The sequence below is a fragment of the Embiotoca jacksoni genome, unplaced genomic scaffold (genome assembly GCF_022577435.1).
Source record: "Embiotoca jacksoni isolate LCO1_2020_lvr unplaced genomic scaffold, fEmbJac1.0.p SCAF_21, whole genome shotgun sequence".
Lineage (NCBI taxonomy): Eukaryota > Metazoa > Chordata > Actinopteri > Embiotocidae > Embiotoca > Embiotoca jacksoni.
The window spans coordinates 6251937-6274015 of record NW_027185352.1 but is presented as its reverse complement, the minus strand read 5'-3'; the positions used below and the strand labels follow the sequence as shown (position 1 = coordinate 6274015).

General features: G+C 42.9%; 2 protein-coding genes across 2 annotated transcripts in view; one reads left to right on the top strand and one right to left on the bottom strand.

Moving 5' to 3' along the window:
* The window catches only part of syn3 (synapsin III), a 112346-nt gene that overhangs the window by 47751 nt on the left and 42516 nt on the right, over nucleotides 1–22079 (top strand). The window lies entirely within an intron of this gene.
* Nucleotides 103–20754, bottom strand: LOC138202533 (metalloproteinase inhibitor 3). The gene is made up of 5 exons (XM_069156594.1): nucleotides 20355–20754; nucleotides 10406–10488; nucleotides 8256–8367; nucleotides 5189–5310; nucleotides 103–3044 (listed from the first exon to the last, which is right to left on the bottom strand). Exons 1-5 carry the CDS (start codon nucleotides 20482–20484, stop codon nucleotides 2847–2849), a joined length of 645 nt encoding a protein of 214 aa, XP_069012695.1. The 5' UTR covers nucleotides 20485–20754; the 3' UTR covers nucleotides 103–2846.

The window sequence follows — 22079 nt, the reverse complement described above, 5'->3', positions numbered from 1 at the left end:
TATTCTTCTTCTTCTTCTTTCAAACCGTACGGAGAGCAAAGAAAATACACTCTCACACACACACACACACACACACAAAAAGAGATCCAATACCTGCCGTGGTCCGGTTTTCATTAAATCTTTATTATAAAAATATAAAACACAGAAATTAAGTCAAACATTTCTATAACCCCGTACAAGGAAACACCCCCACAATTCAGAAATCAGTGTTTACACACAGACGGTACACAGCTTCCTTGATTGGATTTTTTTTTCTTCTTTTTATTTGAAGGATCAAACTTGACCGAGTGTTTCTGTGTTAAGCGGACAGTATATTTACACAAACATGAACCACAGAAATAATGACACAGAAACGCCACAGCTGGAGGAAGAGCCTCGTATGAAGACAGAAAAGAGATTTGTAAAAGCATAAAAGTATTGAAAATCAGCTTTTCTTTTTAGCTGTTTTTATTGTCAGGACTTCAAATCAGAAGTTCAATCAAAAAGCAAATGAAAAAAATTAAGATTGATGGAGGGATATTAAGCGGGTATAGATAATGGATGGATGGAGGGATATTTTCTTGAAGCCTAGTACTTAATCCTGGATGCAGATAACGGGATCAGATTATTTTACGATCATTTCCATCAGATTATTTAGATGTTTAGCTTTAAATTTGATGTGACGTTAGCAGATGGATAAAAGATGGTCCAAATGCAGTTTTTACGAGTTTGCATTATCTTGGAATTTAAGTGATTAGATGAAAAGACACTTTTTCACTTTTTTTTTTTTTTATCCAAGAGTTAGATAAGATTACTGACACCACTTTTATATCTGTCCATTAAATATGAAACTAAAGCTAGCAGCTGGTTATCTTAATTTAGCATTGTATGAAATCGGGCGCAACAACTAGCTTAGTTCTGACCAACGGTGGAAAAAAAAAAAAAAAAATCGTACTGAACCTGAAAGGAGCCTGAAAAGCTTATTGATTAACACTATTTTTTTAAATCCTTTCAAAACCAAAGTGTAAAAATGACATGACTTCAGATAGCCACGGCGCCGGGCTAAGAAATAGTCGTGAACATAACTCTCTGTAATATTTCAACATGTAGTTTTTACACTTTAGAATTTGTACAAATTAAAGAAAGAACTTTTTTTTTTTTTTTTCCTATTGTACTTCATTACAGTCGAGTAAAACCAGGATAGCTGCTTCCTGTCTGTTGCCTGTTCCTTCATATGTAGCGTACAGACATGAGACTGGTGTCAATCTTCTTGCTCTAAAAATAAGAAAGCAAAAAGGCGTGTTTCCCAAAATGTTGAACTATTTTTTTTAAAACAAACTCTGTGGAAGCAACATTTAGTGCTCTTTTAGCATCGTGACGAAGTGGCTGTTCCTCCCTCTGAGGCCGATCTGTGTCTGTTAATGGAATGAACTGAAGGGAAAGAAAAATCCCAGATGGGAACAGGTGAAAAAGAATGAATTTAGTGACAATATTGTTACTTTCATTTATACATACATATATATATATATATATATATATATATATATATATATTCATATTCATATATATTCATATTCATATATATTTATATATATAAATATATATATACGTATATATATATTTATATACATAATGTCCATTTCAAATAGTTAAATACAAAAGATTGAATATACACTTACAAAATATCTCATTCTCTGAAACCTCTGCTTATTACTATACTTTTATTGGAGTGGTGAAGAGTACCAGTGGGGAAAACTATGACCAAGCAAAAGAAAAAAATAAAGTACCATAATATTTAACTTGCAGATGCTTGTCCTTCATCCTGGATGGTTTAACATGCTGCGGTGGTTTTCACAATGTAGTTTTGGCCTCTTATTATATATTTTTTTTCTCCTTTTTGCTCATATAATACACGGTTACTGTGTAATCCAAATAACATAAATAAATGCATCACAGAGGTTTCAGCTGAGTTGACAGTTCATTTCTGTAGCTTATGTTATATACAGCAAAAAATAAAATAACTTTCTCTGCAAGAAAGGAGCTCCTCCCTGCTTTGGCACTGCATCGCTTTGAGCATTTTCTCTGATATTCATCAGTGCACAACAGAAAGGGTGCAGCTTGTGATGCAACTTACACTACAAACATTCAGGGAAGTGAGATACTACCATCATAAAGACACGTTACAGTCAAAGCTGTGAACACAATCGATGTATACTTCACTGTGGAACGATATCATTTCTAGACAGTTTTTGAAGCCGAATAAAAGGTGCAATTTTCAGAGATCATAGCTCACATATTGGTACTGAATCGGCCTTGAAAAGATTATTGACGCAATGCAACAGCTTTTTATCTTCAATTTACATTGTGTTGTGTTGTTTTTCACTGATTGAATTTCGTCCGATACTTAAATGCTTTCAGTTTTGAGACTCCTTGATTTGTTTTTTGTTTTTTAAGGATGAACCGCCTCAGTGTATAAAAGACCGTGACACTAGGTTAGCAGTAGGCTAACTGCAGGTTGCTAATTAAGGCCAGTTGAACTTAATTACTTCTTTAATTGTGGCGATCTCAGCAGAGGTTGATCAAAGTCTTACACGTCAGCTCGGTGCAGGGAACTGTTTGATTGTAGCGTGGGGAAAACATTGTAGTTACAGGGCGATCTGTACAAAACGAAGAAGGTATTGATTTCTATCAGAAGTGCTACGAACAGGCACTGTAATGAATTTGCTCTTTTCTGTTTGTTTGCCCCTTTAAAGGGGGTGGTCACCCAGCTCAGTGAGCTTGAAGAGTCCTGTAATACTCTAAAAGCGATCAGGGTCGGGACGGAGTCGAGGCGGCGGCGGCGGGTTTCGGGCGGGGTGCGTTTGGGTTCAGGGGTCGGTGGTGTTGATGGTGGTTTTATCGCGGGTGGTCATGCCTCGGTACCAGCTGCAGTAGCCCTCCTTCTGTTGAATGCAGGCGTAGTGCCGGGACTGGTAGCCGGGATAGCCGAAGTGCGACAGCATGTCCGTCCATAGGCATTCGTTCTTTGAGGTCACGAAGCAGGGCAGGTAGTGGCAGGGCTTAATCTACAGAGACAGAGTGAAACTAAAGATGAAGCAGGAAACAAAACGGTGCCCGGGCAAGAACGAGCGTAGACTCACTGTTTTTATTCACGTTTTCCTCAAGTTTTTCTGATGTGATGGAAAAAAATAAAGATAAAAAAATAAATAAAACTAATGTGAATGATACAGTAATAACTTCAGGAATAGATTGACTTCTGTGAAATACTGGCTTCCTTGGTGAGTGTCAGATGGAAAGTTCACTAAATATGTAGCTACAGCCAGCAGATAATTAGCTCAGCTGGCATAACGATTACAAATGGAGCAAAAATAGTAACAGTAGTTTCAAAAAAAAAAAATCCACCTACTGCACCTCTGACTAGTTAGTTTTCTGGTTTGTTTAAATGATTAATTGGTAAGCTAGTTGTTTTTTTAATACTATGGAAAGAAAGCGAGCCCTCTGCTTACAGCCTGTTGGCTCTTGCTTCATATTTAGCTTACAGATGTGAAAGTAGTGTCAATTTTCTTCTCTAAATCTCAGCAAGAAAGCAAATAGGCATTCAATTCAAAACTTAAGACATTCCTTTAGTGCTGTTTAGCAATTTACTGGTCTTATCTTGATGAAGCGTAATGCACTTGGCAGCAACAGTGAGTCGACAGCACTGAAGTCTGAGCGCAGGCCAAAGTAGAATCAGCTTAATGAACCATTATCGTGTGAAAAGAAATGAAATGTGTACAAGAGAAAAGTGTTTGGAAGGAAGTGACTATACCATGATCTGACTGAAGTAGCAAAGTGGGAACATGCGCTTGGTGAAAACATCTCAAATGTGAAATGTCATCTTTGCTTTTCGGCAGATTAATTGATCAGGTGTAAAAAAAAAAAAAAGGAAGCAGCTTTTTAAATAACTAAGCACAAAACCAGTGAGCGTTCCCCAGCAGCTGTATGCTTTGAGCTGTGAAATGTTAATTGAACTTCAGCAGTCTTCCTGAAGCAGAGGATTTTGCAGTTTTTCAAGGATTCAATTAGGTTTTACTCTCGTGCGTCACTACTGCAGGTGCTCGCACAAAAAGCAGCTTCACGGGTGAATATCCAGCTTGAACTGACAGGAAGACTCGCATGACTACTCGGAGAGGTGATGAACGGAAACGCTGCGTTTAGTGACAACAAAACTGAGTCATCAGCTGCGAAGAGAGCTGCACTTATCTGGATTTCAATGCGCCAGCAAATTCAACTAGCACATTAGAGGGCACACTTCCTATTTTTTGGGGGCTGTTTTTGTTATTCAGGCCTGGAGAGTCCGTCCTCCACAGTTCGACATAACTTCCTGGTTGGAGTGGTTGTAATGATCTGCGGAGATTAATTTTCTAACCGGTACGACACGCTTCCTGCTTTCCAACGCCGTAAATCATCATTTGCGAAGGAATGCGGAGGACGGCAGGGCGCGTTCACAAAGTGTGATGATGTTTACTCCTGCTTGCGCTTACGGACTCTCACTCTGAAGCCTCGGGGTGATCTATGGCCTTCTCTGGATGCCTCTGGGCCGCTGCCACGAACACAGTTTACAGGCTCTGGCCCGCATTCGGAACAAATAGGTCTCTCTGCTAATCCACTTATACCGATAGGGGCCGATGGTGTTAGCAGATGTCCGGGACACTGCTGTACAGTAGGACGTTTATGAGGCGGGTCAGCAGCTGCACAGCGGCAAGCTACAAGTTTGAGTCACATGAAACTGGGAATGAAGACTTGAGCCCATTCCAGACATGTTACTTAATAATTCCCAGTGATGGTAATAAAACTTGTTTTTTTTTTCTCCATTTCTATCTCCGCTGAACATTCATGATGTATATTAGTGGAAATGAGCCTCTAAAACTGAGCTCATAATTCAATCGTAATAAAAATAATACCTCTATTTGTTGCTTTGAGGAGTGTAATAGTAGAAATAATGAGTCTGAATTGATTTGACCCTTCACACACAGTGGCACCGTCAAGTATTTCCTTCCTTCTGTAATCATTAATAATCAGCTGGACTTTACATAAGTGTTCGACCAGCCGTTTTCTCAACATGGAGGAGCAGTAAGCTCTAGCTCTTCATTCTCTTGGTCCTCCTCCTGCCTCCTCTTCCCTCATCCCTCTTGTCCTTTTTGGCCAGAGGTTGTCTGCTCTCACTCACCCTGCAGTTGCAGCCCAGCTGGTAGCGATGGTTGATGCCTTTCTTCTGGGCCAGCGAGAGGCGCTCCCACCGCTCGTTGAAGTTGCACAGCCCCGTGTACACCTTGCCATCGTACACTCGACCTGCAGAATCAAAGAGTGAAAAGGATAGGTCACCAGTTGAATCCATGAGCTAGATTTGCTTTTAGAAAGACATTTTTTCGAAGTGCCACTTGAAAATTCTGTCGATTTCTTCTGTCTTAAGAGACTGTAAGAAAAACATTCTCAGCCCAGACTGAACTAGGTAAGGTTGCAAACCTTTTCCTTTGGTTTTGATGCTCCATTCAGAATCATTTTTTGTGGATGCAGTTTGTGCCGTGTTCGTAATGTAGGTCTGGTTTGTTGGTCCGAACCTCAAAATTATGTTTACGATCACGTACGTTTGGTGAAAAGCACCAAATCCTCACATCAGAGAAGGCAGACACACCAAACGTTTGGTATTTCTGCAAAATATATGATTATTCAATTCTCTGAACCCTGTCGAAACGCGCCTACCTCATAGGCTCCGCTTTAAACTATTCAGTTACGATGGTGGCGGCTGTAAAATGGTAGCTTAATTATTTTGAGCATCACAACTCTTGATAAATAGCTTTAAAAAAAAAAAAAAAAAAAAAAGGACATGCTGGCTTTGCAGAAACATATTACTGTCTTACAGTCATATTACTGACTTAACAGCTGCTGGCAGTAGCACCGAATGAGATTGTTTTCTTAAACTAAATGTGAAGAGGATGAAGATGAAACACTAAAAAAAAAAAAACGTGTTTTCTAATTTAGTAGACATAATATTTATTACGTTCAATCGCACAAAGCTGATTAAATCTATCACTGCCACATAAATCTCTGTGTTTCAGAGTTTTCATATCTGGTGTCTGGTGTGAAATACCGTGCTGGCAGGATGAATGCATACCTCGCATGCTTTGATATGTCTGATCTGACTTGTGATCCGAGTATGAGCACCAGCGACTTTGCTGGCCAAGCTGGCAACTTTCAGCTTCGCCCTATGCTAATTTGAATTGGGATCAAATAAATCATTCGAATTGTAGTAACAGGAGCTATTCATCAAGAGTTGTGGTGCTCAAAATTTTGCAGCCGCCAAAATCGTAACTGAATAGTTTAAAGCGGAGCCTATGAGGTAAGCGTGTTTCGACGGGGTTTAGAGAAATTGAATAATCATATATTTTGCAGAAATACCAAACGTTTGGTGTGTCTACCTTCTCTGATGTGAGGATTTGGTGCTTTTCGCCAAACGTACGTGATAGTAAACATAATTTTGAGGTTTTGACCAACAAACCAGACCTACATTACGAACACGGCACAAACTGCATCCACAAAAAATGTATATACTGGCCTCAAGGAAGCCGGCAACTCCAGTAATTCTAATCTCACTGGCAGTGACTTGATCGTACTTTGCAAGACAGCGTCTTTACTCGTTTGATCCGTGAAGAGCCACACCAGAGAATCAGGCCATGAGTACACACACACGGTATTTCATTATTTGCCTAATTTCATTATCCTCCCCGTGTAACACAGGATACTGTAAACACACCACTCAAGCAGTCCCACTTGTTTGTCTATGGTAAGACAATCTCATACAGTAAACCCATATTAAACCAACACCCCTATTTCTGAATATCCAAAGGTCAGCAGACATCTATTTTTAGCGTTGGACCGTTTGCAGCTTACGGACTCTGAGACAGGTGCAGCCCGGCGGCCTGTGAGTGCTCAGGAACATCACGATTTGTCACCACATGTCTCCTTCACGGTGTTGTCACCACTTTGGAATTTGACAGCTCACAAATATGTGCTTCTTCAACCCCCGTCCCGAACCTCCCGCCCGGCCTGCATCCCCCCGCACTGGGATTACTGGAGTCACTGGCGGGCTTATTACATGGTGTTGAGTGTGTGACATGCTCCTAAAATACTAATCAGGGCCGGAGCACTCGAGGCCTGATCAAAGGCAATTCATGCAGTCCCTGGTGCGTTTAAATTGCTCATAATGCAGTCCTGATCATAGGCAGGACTTATTATAGACGCCCTGAGAGCAGCAAAAGACATCGGTGATGTCACTCGCACCCGGGCTGGGTAAACATAGCTACCGCTGCCTGGCAACGCCGGCTCGTTGGCTTGCACTGCGCGGCGCAGTTACAGTATTTACAGGTCGGGACTTAGCGACAGTTATATACACCGAGCACTGCCGGGTCCAAAGTAAACTGCACCTCTGTTGGAAATAGCAACTCATAAAATGCTTCTGCTGGAAAATGCCAGTCGCTTCCTGCCGGCTGTTAATTACAAGTTGTGAGGGAGAGAAAAGTGCCGTTTCTGGCCTGAGAAGCTGGAGGGAAATGAGTGTGCACAATTTTAAAAAGGCCCCCTGCTTTGCCTCCTCGCACAGTGGCAAATGGTGGCTTATACAGTTGATAGTGGGAAAGTTTGTGTCACAGGACAAATGAAGAAGTCCTTTAGGAGGGAGGGGAGTGAGGAGGAGGAGGGTTGCCTTCGGCCAAACAAACTTGGATCGCTGTTAGCTGGACTCTGAGTGCTTTTGTTGGCAAACTAAAATGTTTCCAGGGTCTTTTTGGTGGAAATGGATTTTGTTTTGAGAGTCGTGTTGTGTCACTATTGTAATTTGTAATTTATAACATTCATGGGTTTTTGGCTTCCACAGCCTTACTCGGTCTAATGTTACCAATAGCCTATGGTGGCTGTTTTTTTTTATAATCCTGTGCAGTGTTTCCCCAAGGCAGACAGCCATGGCAGGGCGGGATGGGATAGTAGTTACTGGATGCAACTGCAGTTCTATGAGTACATTTGTATTTTGTTTCTTTCAGGGGGGGTGCGGGAGGTCCTGTTGGCGGGGCGGCCCCCCCCTCCCAGGACAACGGTAGGGGAACCACTGGCCAATGTGGCCGCAAGTGACAATCACAGCAGAGTTCAGTAAACGTCAGACTCGACTGGTATAAAACTATTTACGTGCCGAGTAAGACTTAAGCCTGCAAAAATCGGCATGAAAACAAAGTCAAACCGCTCACCTGTGATCAGGTACTGGTACTTGTTGATGTCGAACTTGACGCCGCACAAACTCTCGGAGGCGTCTGTGTAAATGTGCTGCACGTGCTGGACTTTCTCAAATCCTTTGTACATCTGTAACACATGAGAATACAAGACGGAGTTAAGACCTGAAAGAAAATATAACGGTGTTGTAGCCGTGACCCTGTCACCACATCTCTGACTCAACGTCCACACATAAATAATGAAACATGGAAACAGTGTTCTGGTTTTATCAGATGACATTTCTCAAGGAATGTGTCGGGTTGGGGGGATGGAGAGTGTGTGTGTGTGTGTGTGTTTGGGTGGAGGGTGGGAGTACGGCGGGGTATTAGGTTCTGCCCATAACTAAATCACAGACAACACGTTGTGTAATGTGCTTCGGCTTTGATGCCGTTTGGCCAGCGTCACTGCTGAACCGTAGACCACAGCTCCTTCCATTCAGCTCAGGTATGCAGCGCCTGAAGTCAGTGTTTGCCCTGAGAACTGTTGTTTTTGTTTTTTTCTCCCTGTGTAATTTATTTGTCTGGGAACAACAGGAAATCCCTGTTTAGACGCTTCGCTCCCAGAAAAGCAGAACAAACTGGTACTTAAGCCAGAAACTGTGGAGCTTTAGAAAAGCCAAAGGCGTTGGTCTCATGGGATTTGTTGAAATTTGGAGGGAACGGTATTCTTTCAGGAAAACCCCTGTTTGCAGTATAAACCAGCAGACTGTAAAACAGCTATAAAAAAAATAAAATAAAATAAAAGTCCAAGAGGTGCAAAGGTCACATCTAATTCCTAAAGATAATCCTTACAGCGATGATAGCTATGCTTCACCAACAAGAGGCCACTTAATGTTTTTGTTACCGGCTGGGATTGTACTGATGCATGACTGTTGAAATGTTTACACTCGGAGCGAGGAGTTTGGTTGAGCTGTAATGCCCGTAAGCCCACTAATCCTCCGGCCTGGCTCCTGTCTGAGCAGCAGGCCGATGTCAGCATCTGTCAGAAATATGCAGCGTTATGTAAGAATATAGAGGAAGTGAAGAACGGGCTTTCAGGCTACGTATCCCGAACTGCTCTGCAGCTACTACGCAGCAGCTGAGGGGGCGGAGAGACAGCATTGTGACTAGGGAGTCCCTGCAACATATAGTTTATGATCAGGCAGATATCAGCAGTCATATCTGCCCGTGCATTTAAAAAGGAGACCAAAGATCGGTCTTTAACAGAAGAATTAAAAAATATATATATTTACAAAGATAACCTATTAATATAAGAGGCAATAATAGTAATAAAAAAGGCTCAAGTCTTTGAAAAATGAGCCGATTACCCTAATATGTTGCTGTTTGTTCATTCCTCCAATAATGTTATCAAGTTTTTTTCTATTGTACAGTGACGATCACATGACCTGGTTCGACCCATCCCGTGTTTGTTAAATAGACCTCATTGTTGATGGACGTTGTGAATTTCCGGAGCACAAACTTTAAAAACATGGAAAAACTTGACATTAATTTAACTTTTAACGTCATTACTCGATATCATTTCCATTTCCAAACCATTTCAGCGGCATTATTCATCCTTTCCCTCCACGCGAGCTGAATAATGGTGAATGCATTTCGGAAAATACCCTTATTGACTCTGACAGATGTTAGATATATTGACGATCGTGTGCTAAATTCAAAGCTGGGGGCGATTAGCTTAGCTTAGCTGAATACTTGAAGCAGGTGGAAACTGCTTGCCTGGTTCCATAATTAACACGTTGTTTCTTCGCCCGAGGAGAAGTTGTGTTGTGTTGTTGTGTCATGTGGTGTTGGAAGGCTTCCCTGTGCTTCTAGTTCACTGAAGCTTAGCTCATCATGAAGACTGAAATCAGAGGGCAACGGCTCCTGTGTGTGCACAGGAAAGGATATAAATCTGCATAGGACACAATTAAGCCCCGTCTTGTTTGTAAAACGTGTTGACTCATGAGGTGGGGGTTCTCTAACTCTGATCAGACCCAGCCCAGCTGTTCGGTCTTCTGTTCTCTGTGCTCATGCTAAGCTGAGCTAACCATACCGGCTCTAACTTTATGGTTAAGTGTCTTGAGTCATTCCTTGAAAGCTGAAAGAGATTCAGTGTCTTGCCCGGCAGCACTTCAGCAGAGGACTCTCACCTTCATCTGCTTGACCGTGTAGCGCATCGTTCCAAAGGGTCCGTCTCTCAGCAGCTTCTTGCCAACCACTTTAGCTCGAATCACTGCGAAGAAAGGAGAGAGTCACATTCCTTTTAGTACACAAGTTTAATCTTTCCTTTCCAATCCATCAAGTACAACGCCGCCTCGGCCGGGAGGAGCCCCGCAGCAAACCCCTGATAAATGCCATTTCAGAACCAGGTTGGCCACACAGTTAATCCGTTTATCCGATTTTCTGCATTGCTGCATTGTTTGCCCGGGAGGGCCGAAGGGGAAAAGCACGAAAGGGACTTTGGTGCAAAAATTTGGTGGAAAAAAATAAGAGGTTTTATTAAAGCACACTGATTTGTTACTCAGATTCTTGGATGACTGCATATATCTACTCTATCAGAACCGTCACATGCGCTCTTTCAGCCATTTCAGACCACCATAAGAAAAACATGATTTTTGCTGATTAAAAAAAAAAAAAAAAAAAAAAAAAAAAAACACCACAAGGGAGTGTCTCCTGGTTTAAACAGGCTTCTGTCTATATTGGGATCAGGGCTTGAAAAAGATCGTATCTGTGTGCAGGACCTTCATGTAAACATCGGCGAGGTAAAAATGCTCGGTGGCGACTTTGATTTGTTTGCTTTCACTCGTGTTGGAGTAAGAGGGCTCATTGTGAAAGGCCGAGGACAGGCAGTATAGAAATGAGTGATCATTTGAGCTGCCGGTTAGGGAGCCCAACCGGAGCTGCGGGCCCCGCATGAGCGTTCAACCCTCTGTGAAGTTCACCTGCTGCCCGAAGCCGAGCGGCCGAAGACACAACTAACACTGGCCATGTTTGTTATCTTCTCCCAGTGGAATTTCCTTCCCACATTCTTCGAGGGCTCACATTCCCCAGAAGGGAAAAAAAAAACGAGTGGCCTTTCAATCTTTTCAACTGGAGAAAGAAATGAGGCATGTGGCATCTTCTGTTAGGTCTGTATTTGTCTAGCTGTCCTACTTCGCGGCAGAGGGAAATTGGGCGTAAAAATATGACTCAAACAGGAAGCAGTTGCAGCGTGGCCACCCAAAAGCGGTGACCACAAATTTATTTTGGACATGTGGTTCCCGACTTGAACTGAGAGTTATAAATAACCTCAAAAATTGTATTTTGAGCCACTATGAACTAGTTAAAGACAGATGGCCATCCAGCAGCTTATCAACAGCAATACAGAATACTGATCATCACACAATCCACAATATATTTTCTTATTCTCAATTATGACCAACGGGACAAGGAGATCCAGCTAAACAGTTCTACAGCTGCGCTTAGCTGCTCTGTGAAGTTGCACTGAGGTAGCCTGGTATTACCAGGTCAATATAAGGGTCTGGCTACGCTCCATTGTGGATTGATTCCAGTCGTTGCACCCTACTTGGAGTAGTCAGGCTGATATTATGCACCATGGTGCTCTGAGCTAAATGCTAACCTGAGCATGTGGACATACTTACCTACTATGACGATGCTACCATGCTAATGAGCTCTAACAAACGAAGTAAAGCTGAGGCTGATGGGTATGTCATTAATGTTGCAAATATTTGGTCATAAATCAGAGTTTATGCTGTTTCTCGAAGCGTGTGTGTGTGTATATATATGTTTTACCTTTCATTCATTTATATTCAATATCTAGATTCACATTTACATTCATTTTTACAAAAATATGTTCACAAAAAGCCTCATTGTCACTGCCGATTTTCATCTTCAACCATCTGCTGTAAAAGCAGCTCAACCAAAAATGAAAAATGCAAACGCTTTCACACTGCATGCGAAGCGGCACTCTGCTGCCTTAGCAGCGCTCACAGTTGATTTTTGCCGCCTGCCAGCATTGTACTGTCACTCACTGACTTCCACTGACAGCTTCACCGAAAATAATCAAATCACACAAGCAAGCAAACGTGGGTTGTTTCATTCCTTTAAGATTACCATACAGACCCCCATGTCTGCTCTCCACTTTCTGACCTGCAAGAACATTTCAACCATTAATCTGTCAACTCTTTTATTATGAACTCAAGAGCGCCATTACGTGATCGACCTCTGCTAAATGTACCCAAAAGCTGTTTGACAGACGTCTGCCGCTGCAATTACAGCCAAACCGGGGCGCAATTACGCAGGAATGTGCGGACAGAACGGGATACTTCTGCCTCGGTTAAATACGCTGCTGTCGTTATTTTCGAGCGTCACCCCAAAGCCTAGTTTCCTTCTCTGCCCTGACCTCAAAACCAAACCCCCGGGAGAAACAAATGTTCGCGTTTGAAGGGCCTCAGGTCAGCTGATTCAACTGAAGTACATCCAGAAAGGACCCCTCTTGTTGGACGGCAGCCACTAATTGGCCGGCGACGGTGCCATCACCCAGAGGAATGTGTGAAGGGCCTCAGCTGCTCCGGAGACAGAGGATTTGTGTCATTCCCCTGCGGTGACCTCTTGGCCTCCTCCGCATTCAGCAGTTATATTTATGTACAACGGCAGGGCTGCCTGCTCACGTCAAAAAGTCGACATTACGAGTGTTTATTTAACCCAGATTCATCATGCGATCTCGCATCACCTCGGTTCAACTGCAAACTGTGGACGTATTGTGTAGATAAAGGTCTCGTTTCTCCAGTCGTTTCTACCTTCTTAACAACTATTTCTACGTACCACCTGTAAATATCTGTTACAACGGCACACAGACACCAATTTCTGCATTCAGATGTGTGGAGCTCATGCTGACACCACCTTTTCTTTTCTTTTTTTTTTATTCTCGTGAGTCATCACATGTTTAAACACACATGGAAACACAGAAGCGTGTGGACATTACTCGTATTGCTCGGTGTGTGTTTTTTGACAGGATTCAGGCAGCACACGTGCTTATACTCCGAACCTTTGAGTCTTCAAAGTTTTGCCTACAACTGTTGATAAAAGGCGTTGAGCTCATGTCGCAACAGACATTACTGAGTAGCAATTTAAATTATTTACCTCTGCAACACATCCAACTTTGGGGAAGACTCAAAGGGCTGTTAAGTTTGTACTCCATGTGGAAAGTGTAAGCTAGCGAGCTGAGCTACTTAGCTTCCCTCACAAGTTAAGGCAAATGGTGCTTCTGATTTCCACTTAGTGGACTTTGTTTCATGATACGAAGTGCGATTAAAAAGTTCAGAGACTGTTGTTGTTGTTGTTGTTGTTGTGGTCGAACGGAGCACAGCACAACGATGCCCACTGAGCCGGGGGAATTGACTTTTGTGAGTACATTTTCTAAGTAATGTGGCTTAACCAACATCAGCATCTGTGTGAAGTATTTTTGTATTAAGCATGGACTTGAGCAGAGAACAAACCTCAAATTTGTGCCAAACTCGGGAAATCAGCAACAGAGTCCCTCGAAAGGTTTCAGCAAGTCTATGGCAATAGAGCGATGAGCCGGGCGAGGTGTTTTGAGCAGAACACAACCGGTACTAGACCGCAGAAGGTTTGTCAGGTCAGGAGCACAACAACGTGGATTTTGTTTGACATTCACGGGGTTGTGCTCATTGAATTTGTCCCCTGGAGTCAGACTGTCAACACCGAGTTCAAATGTAACATTCAAATGACCTGAACTTTGACGCGACGCTTGAGTATTTCGCCTGTAACGTTACAGTCGTTGCTCCCCACCACACAGAGGATTTGGCCCCCCCGAGTGACTTCTTTCTTTTACACAAAAATCGGACACAAAACCTGATTTGGGCTCTCTGATCAAGTTGCATCTACCAGTGGGCACAAAAACACATGTAACACGCGTGCTCGTGTTGATCAAGCGACATGACTTGGAATACTTGCTCAGGAAAGTTGCCGCTTCGCCTCCTGCTGTGCATCGCTGCTGCACTCCATTCAGGATGTCTCATATTTCAACACCTGCCAAATCATTTTTGCTCATAACAATTCTACACAAATATAAAATACAAGCAAAAATAAACGACCCAGTTATAAATCACAATTTGTTTACCAAAATGTGTTTTAATTTCAGGGTACCAGCGGGGTCACATGAAAGTTAATAATTCTGTAGTTAACTGTCGAGAATATATCTGCCACTCTGCACTGAGATGTGAGTTTCTCTCTCTTACTTTGCTAACATGTGGAATTACAGACCAGCGCACTAGAATCCATCTTCTGCAGAGAATCTGACAGTATTTTAAGAGTGGGAGGCTTTTTGTGATAACAGAGGTAACCCGGGTTTGACAAAAAAAAAAAAAATAGGAAGTGAATCCAATTTTCACTCGGCATCTCTCGCCCAAAGCAGGAGATTACACAGGCGTGAATGCAAATTCCAAATCTTAAGGTGAGCATGTCATTTAGTTAAACATTTATTTCAGCCTACGTACAATGTGGCAAACTGCAGGCATGACAAGAATTAGGTTACTCATTTGTGTGTGTGTGTGTGAGAGAGAGAGACCGGCAGCGAGGCGCAAAGCGGGTGACGGTGATTTTAGTATGCAGAAAGTTGTCCAAGCTTAAGGAGGCGAGTGGGAGGAAGAGGAATTGTCAGGACGACACACTACCACGCTCAAAAATAAACACAGAAACTGAAGCCCTGCGGTTAGATGGAAAACACTGAAGCAGAAAGCGTTCACACACAGGTTGGTGAAATCCGTAGTCGAGTGCAGCAGTGTTCATTTGGTAGAAACATTTAAAATTACTCAGAGTTTTAACCAAACAGCCTTCAAATAGGGTTTAAAATGAGACCGTGTAACTTGCAGTACACAGAATCACTTGGTCTGGGATTTTAAGATCCCTTATAATCAATCAAATACAAACAGCAGCATACTGTGAGGATAAAAGATTGACACGTCAGCAGCTCATCCCAAATTTGAACCCTAAACAAACGGACCAAATCTACAGTATAATGCAGAAAAGGGTCAAAAAAAAATATCCAGGAATGACTTTGCCTTCAGCCAAAAAAGTAATGTTTTTACTAATTATACAGCTTTTATATTTCCACTCTTCAGCATGGAGAGGTATCCAATCTTCACTAGAGGCTGTTGGATCAGGTGATGGGAACCTCTAACCAACTGCTCATTTAAATGTTAGTGTCACGCTAGTAGACCTCAAAAATGCTAGTTGTCTAAACTAAAATTGGTACCTTCTAACTTGCTGTAGCCAAAGTCTTAAAGATGTATCGCTTCACAATGAAGCCTTGTGTCCAAATTAGGGAGTTTCCATGACAGACGAGCTCAACCGCAACACCTGAAGCTGCTCACTGTTATCTGTGCACTCTGCTCCCCTCATCGCTGCTTTGGATTTACCTCTTTCACCTCTTTATCCGTCTCACTCACTTTCTTTTGGTAACTTCCTCACCGGCTGCTTCTCACTTTTTTCTTTGTAGACTTGTTGGAAAGAGGAACTGTTTGAATGTCAGTGACATTAAAGTAAATCCACATCTGTAGTCGGATTTTGCATTGATTATCTAGCTGACTTCTCTCGTTTGTGAAAGTCTGATGAGTCTGATTCTGGTGACCGTTACTATTGTTGAAGGGTCAATAAAGGTCATGGATTCGGCAATTTTTGATGAAAATACTGAAGGCGATTAAATCATTGTTTTATTAGTCATTGAATTTTCACGAGTGTGTATTGGCCCATTGTCCATCGGCCCTGTGCTGGCCGGCTGCTGGAAGCAGTGAACCCCAGGGTGTCCGTGGGATCATCAGAGCAGGGATGGGTGGGCTGGAGATTTGATACGTCCGACTCAGGGGACGAACATCCCAAGATTGTACGGAAATTGAGACCTTTTGACATCTCATTGCATTTTAACTCACTTTTATGAAAACTTCGGATATCTGATCCAAGCTTACATAATTAATCTCAGAGGGGGAGTCCTGGCTCTGCTCAGGTTATCGTAGGTCACCTATTAACCTGCAGATGAGGAGGGGGGGGGGGGGGGGGGGAGTGGCTGCCAGAGGGAGGCTCGATCTTACTAAAGGCAACATAAGTCAATAAGAGGAGGAGGAGGATGTATCGGTACCAGGAGAACGCCGTCCCAAAACCTCCGGCCAATTATCGCTCATAACCCAAGATGCTGCACTTGTTTGACGAGGCTCCCCCGTGCATCACAAAATAGCCTCAGCAGGCCAGGATCCGTTGCTCTCGACGGCCTGATCCCCGATCCCAAACCGAGCATAAACACATATCACGCTAATCCTCAGCAACTAACCCGGTTTACAGTGCAAGCAGGTAAAGGTTTGCTCCTGTCACCCCGAGCGCTCGGGGAACGAGTGTCGTCACGAGGCGATATTAAATTTCAGGGTCAAAGCTTACTGCCGGGCCACTAATCTCATTTTGGGAGGGCTTTCAAAAAACAAGTGCTGCTCATCCCCTCCCCCTCCCCGTAAACGGGCTGCTTTAACTCAGCTGCTTAAAAGTGGCCAACTAGGTCTTTTCATAAGCCAGCCGCCACATCTTCGCCCGGCGCTCTGGTATGTAGCAGGGCAAACTGACGGGATGTGTCCAACCTGATCTGAACAGAGTTTAGATGACCAAACTCACTGAGGAGGATTTCCCACTGAGGTTTCAGATGGTTGTCGATACATATTTGGCCTCTCTGACATACCAGCAAAGAAGGAGTGAAGAGCCAGAAACTACAGCCGTCTGTTCTAAGAGCTGCTTTGTGCTCTGAAATATTTAAATTAAAATTTTGTCAAGTTAAAAAGAGACAGACCACAATAACCCAATTTCCAACCCTTTAATCTAATTGTGATTCATCCGGTGGAGTGACTGTGGGTGATTATGGGTCAGGGCCAAGAAAACAAGAGAAAAACGCTTTGAACTCCATTGCGGGTCTTAAATTGGGAAGATCCAGGCCTGTTGTCTTTGATGTCGACGGTGAGAATTAAAGGGTTTCTCCCTCGTCGTATTAGCATTTCAAACCCATACCTTTTGGTTTTCTCCGTGTTTTAACTCGGTTGGGTGATGAAAACAGAAGTGCAGGTTTTAGTTCAAGGTCAGAAAAAGAGGTTGAGTTTAAGAATGAGGCTGGATTTAAGGATCACATTTGCTATCAGACAAATGTTATCATGTCCTGTACACGTTTTACCTGTGAAATGATGCAATCCAGTGCAAAATTGGACCTTTTGCAGCTATTCAAAGTCTGAACTGTGTTAATTCTAGCCAAGAAGTCTGTTTCGTCACAACCCTAACTTTAACTGCACATCCAGTGTGACTAAACTTGACCCAGATTAACCAATGACACCCGCTGTGTGACCGTTCTCTGAGCACCGAGGTGTAAGAGGGACCGCGAGCATTCAAAGCACACCGCGAGCTAAGCCGAGGACCTTGAAAATGGGATTTGCCGAGCTCACAACTGATAACTGCCCCCATTGAAGTCAGTCCCAGATTTTACACTGGCAAGTCTCAGCGGGTGCCAACACCATGAGCTATCTGAGGATCTGAAGGACTGCGAAAGGCAGCGCTTGGGAGTTTGTGGAAGCAGCATTTTCGCTCTCTCCAACCGGGTCACTTGGCCGAAGAGGCGCCCACAGGCCTGGTGATCGGGGGTTACCGAAGAGCAAGAGTGGCCATTTGGGCTCTGTAATGTCCCAGTATCTTATTTCACAGGCTTCCTCTTATAAAAAAACTAAACTAAAAAGTGGGATCCTCAAGCGTTTACTAGGCCAAGCCTGCACTTCCTCGCCTCTTAAGACACTACAGAGGATTCACCATCCAATTACCGCCCACGTCAGAGCTAAATGAAGTGACTTACGCCTACAAAGACACACTGATTGTATCCTCCAAATTTGGGCAAAGAAGCCTCCTTTTCACAGGCACGTCTGGCGAAGCCTTTGGAAAAAGGAAAGGCTTGTAGAGCGATTATGACACACTGAATCTTGGAAAAAGGAAACTGCAAATGAAGAGGCATTTTAAAGGCACACTGTGCTCAACAGGAAGATAATTATGTATAAATCAGTCAGGGAGAGGAATGTAGTTTTATCTCAGGGTGGAAGAGAGCGTCAGGATGGTTCAAAAATAAGTTGTTAATGGCTAATGAGGGTTTACATGCACATCTATTCATACAATATGACAGGATTAAAGGAGCAGTTCGACATTTTGAGAAATTTGCTTATTTGCTTTCTTGCTGAGAGTCAGATGAGAACGATACCACTCTGGTGTTTTTATGTTAAATAGAAAGCTACCATCAGCACTTAGTTGGCTTAACTTAGCATAAAGACTGGAAACACGGGGAAACAAACCACCTGCCAACATCTCTAAAACCTCTTTTAATTTGTACAAAAGGTGTCAAAGTAGGCAACAAGACAAATAAGTGTATTTCCCAAAAGTATTCCTTAAATATCTGCACAAGATTCCAAAAATAATATGATTTAGTTTGAAATGAAAAAGTACTTTTTAAAAAAAAATTTCATTGTGATTTTAGAGCATCAATAAGTAACATTATCTACCATCGCTATCAGCCTCTAGTGGTGACCAGTAGTAAGTGCATTTTCAATAATGATGACATCAGCGCATGTGTACGTGCGTGAAGAGGCATTGCTGCACAAACTAAAAAGTTAGTCAACATTAGGGTGAACACATGGTTGCAGTGCTTGTGTGTGTGTGTGTGTGTGTGTGTGTGTGTGTGTGTGTGTGCTCGGTTTGGATTGAGAGATTATTGCTGGATTGGAGGTCATCACAGTTCCACATTTTGGGGTCAAATAATATTGGAACAAAATCTGAGCTCCGCTCAGAAACACTATTAGCTTCTGCCTTTCTAAATGTCAACGTATTCTTCCCTGCAAAATAACCAAAAAAAACCTCTGCCCTCCTGTCCCGTCTGAGACACTGCAGTTACCCCCAGACCTACGGCAGCCCCCAAAACACCTTCCCTCCTTACAAGGCAGATAATTTAATCCTCTGGTCTTTACCAGTGTTATCCAAAAACGGAAGCCAGGTTGGACTGGCGTTCCAGGCTAAGCCAGGTCCCAAGTTCAAATTATTCTGAGGAGTCAAGAGAAATCACAACAAGCCAGTAAAACAAGCTGCTATGTAACACACACAGAGACACACACACACACACACACACACACACACACACACACACACACACACACACACACACACACCCCTCCACCACTGAACCAGAGGCCAGGCATGCACAGAAATACCCCAGGGTGCAGATAAATACACAGATCTGAAACATGTAAGCTGAATATGGGACTTATTATCAACTGGTGTCAATTCACAACATTCCCTGAAGGACAGAAAGGTACGTTTTCGAGAGATGTGAACGTTCCCAACAGACCAGAAGCTAAATCTTTGATGTGATGATAAAAAGCAAACCTAAAACACACATAGGAGGAGTTATCAGGCTTCAGTGCGGGAGATCCTCAACATGTAATCATCATCCGATCGAATCACGAAGCCAGAAAGATGGAGAAAAAAACCATCAAGACAGTGGAAGTGAAGAAAAGTGACGCGCTCTACTGATGTGCTGCTTCACTTCACTGATTTAGACTGAATGTGAAGCAATCTGAATCTAACAGCCTGGAGTCTTCATCGATTTGGCTATGAAATACATGGCTCTCTGGGGGGGACTTAGTGTAAATCAGTAGAGTCTTTTACTGACCAAAAACTACCCAAGTTTGTTAGAATACAAGATATCTCCCTAGAAATAGTGAAAATAACACCTGACGACAGTAGTATTCTGAAAATTGCAGAAGCAGAAAATATAAGCAGATCTTTCAAAATATCTTACTCGTCTCCCCCCCCCCACCCCCACCCCCCAACTGACTCTCAGACGGGAGATTTAGTAGAAAACGAGCTTTTCCCAAGTGACGTGTCTGACAGCAGGTCTCTGCTCTGCGCTGCGCTGACTGACAGGCAGCACTTTCATCGTAACGTCTGCTCGCGCTGCGTAAATGAACACGAAACGATCGGTGTTTCCGTCAGTGAAAGGCTCCATGTGCTCGGTTTACTCACCTATGTCGGAGTTGCAGAAGGCGTCCTGCGGGTGCGTCAGAGCGCACGAGCAGCCCTCCGTCAGCTGGTGAACCTGCAGGCTGCTGAAGACGAACAGCAGGCTGATCAGGTGCTGGCGCACTGACTGCATGTCTCCAAAGTTTCCCCGCTCCTCTGTGCTGCTTTGAATAAACCGTATGGATCCGCTCCGTTCACTGCAGCAGCAGTATAGTATGTTATAGTACAGTATGTTATAGTATAGTATAGTATAGTATAGTATAGTATAGTATAGTGTAGTATAGTATCGTAGTAGTAGTCTGTCTCTGTGTGTGTAACGTCCGAGGTCTGCGTCGCTCTCGCTGCTGCTGCTTCTCTCCGCGCTTCAGCGTTTGTCTCTCCCTGATCCCGGAGAGCCGCTCCGCGGTACATATAGCGCGCCGGAGACACGTTCACGCCCCCGCTGTCAGCTCGCGCCCCGGTCAGCCAATCAGAGCCCGGTGATGCCATTAGAAATCGCGAACACGATGACATACTGGAACTTTACCATGCGTCAACTCATTTTCGCAGACTGACCGAATACAAAGTGCACAGAAAAACAGTGAATGACTTTGGGTAAAAAAAATAAAAAAAAAAAAAAAAAAAACAAAGAAGAAAAACTCTGCGGTCTTCTTTTCTTACACAGGTGAAAAAAGAGGCTTAAAAAAAACCAACCCTGAAAAGATGTGTAATAAATTATACATTTAGTTATGTAAATATGTTGTATTTCATGTTGGTATTTCATTGTATTTCTTCCCTATTGCTGCAGTATAATCATGCACCCCCCCCCCCCCCCCAAACACCCTCCCTCCTTACAAGACAAATACCATATTTTTTATTTAATTATGTCAAATAAATTACAGAAACTTTATTGATGTGAGATTCAGTTAATTGGCAACAAATTTGTCAAAACATGACATTGATCTCACATCCAGCTATAACAAATTAAGGAGTAGGAATGAGGTCATTATGGAATAAAATAGTTGCTGATTTAAATGTCGATTGATTAATCATGTCGTGTTGCAGCCTGGAAACTCATTATATCCTCCTAATACACACAAAATGATACAACAGACTATCTGATTCATTCTTTTATTTTTCTGAAAGCCTTTTTCTTTTTGCTCCCTTCTCACCCAGAAGTCTCACTTCGTCATCCTGCCCACCCTCCAACACCCCCTCAATTAGTAATACTTGGTAATATTCAATACAGTCTGCAGCAGCAATCAGTGTTCATCTTTAAGCAGTGAAGTCAATAGATGTGGAGGCTTCAGTCCTCTTTTTAAAGCAGGTTTTCTTTTTTGTTCTCCACAATAATAAACCATCAAATCCCTGAACTTAAAATACAAACCCCGAGCACCTGCGGCTGCTGTCCCTAACACTTTATTTTATTTTGAAAGGGACCTCACTCAGCTCACTTTCAAAGTACAGTCCGTCAAAATTAGCCGATTAAACCGTCTTTTCTCTCCTTCCTGACCGTGTTCATGGAGCTGCGTTATCGCTGCAGAGGTTTATCTGCTGAGAGACCGAGGGAGTTATGGTGAGAGTTGACGCTACTCACAGTTATATAAGCAAGCCAGAAATAATCAGGTTGGGGAACTCTGACCCTTAATGTGCCTTCATTAACCGTTTTATCAGTTCATGGCCAGATAGAGACTTTATTTTGTACTTGGCATGGTGCTGATGAGCTTCTGCTTCAAATGCCTGTTTAAA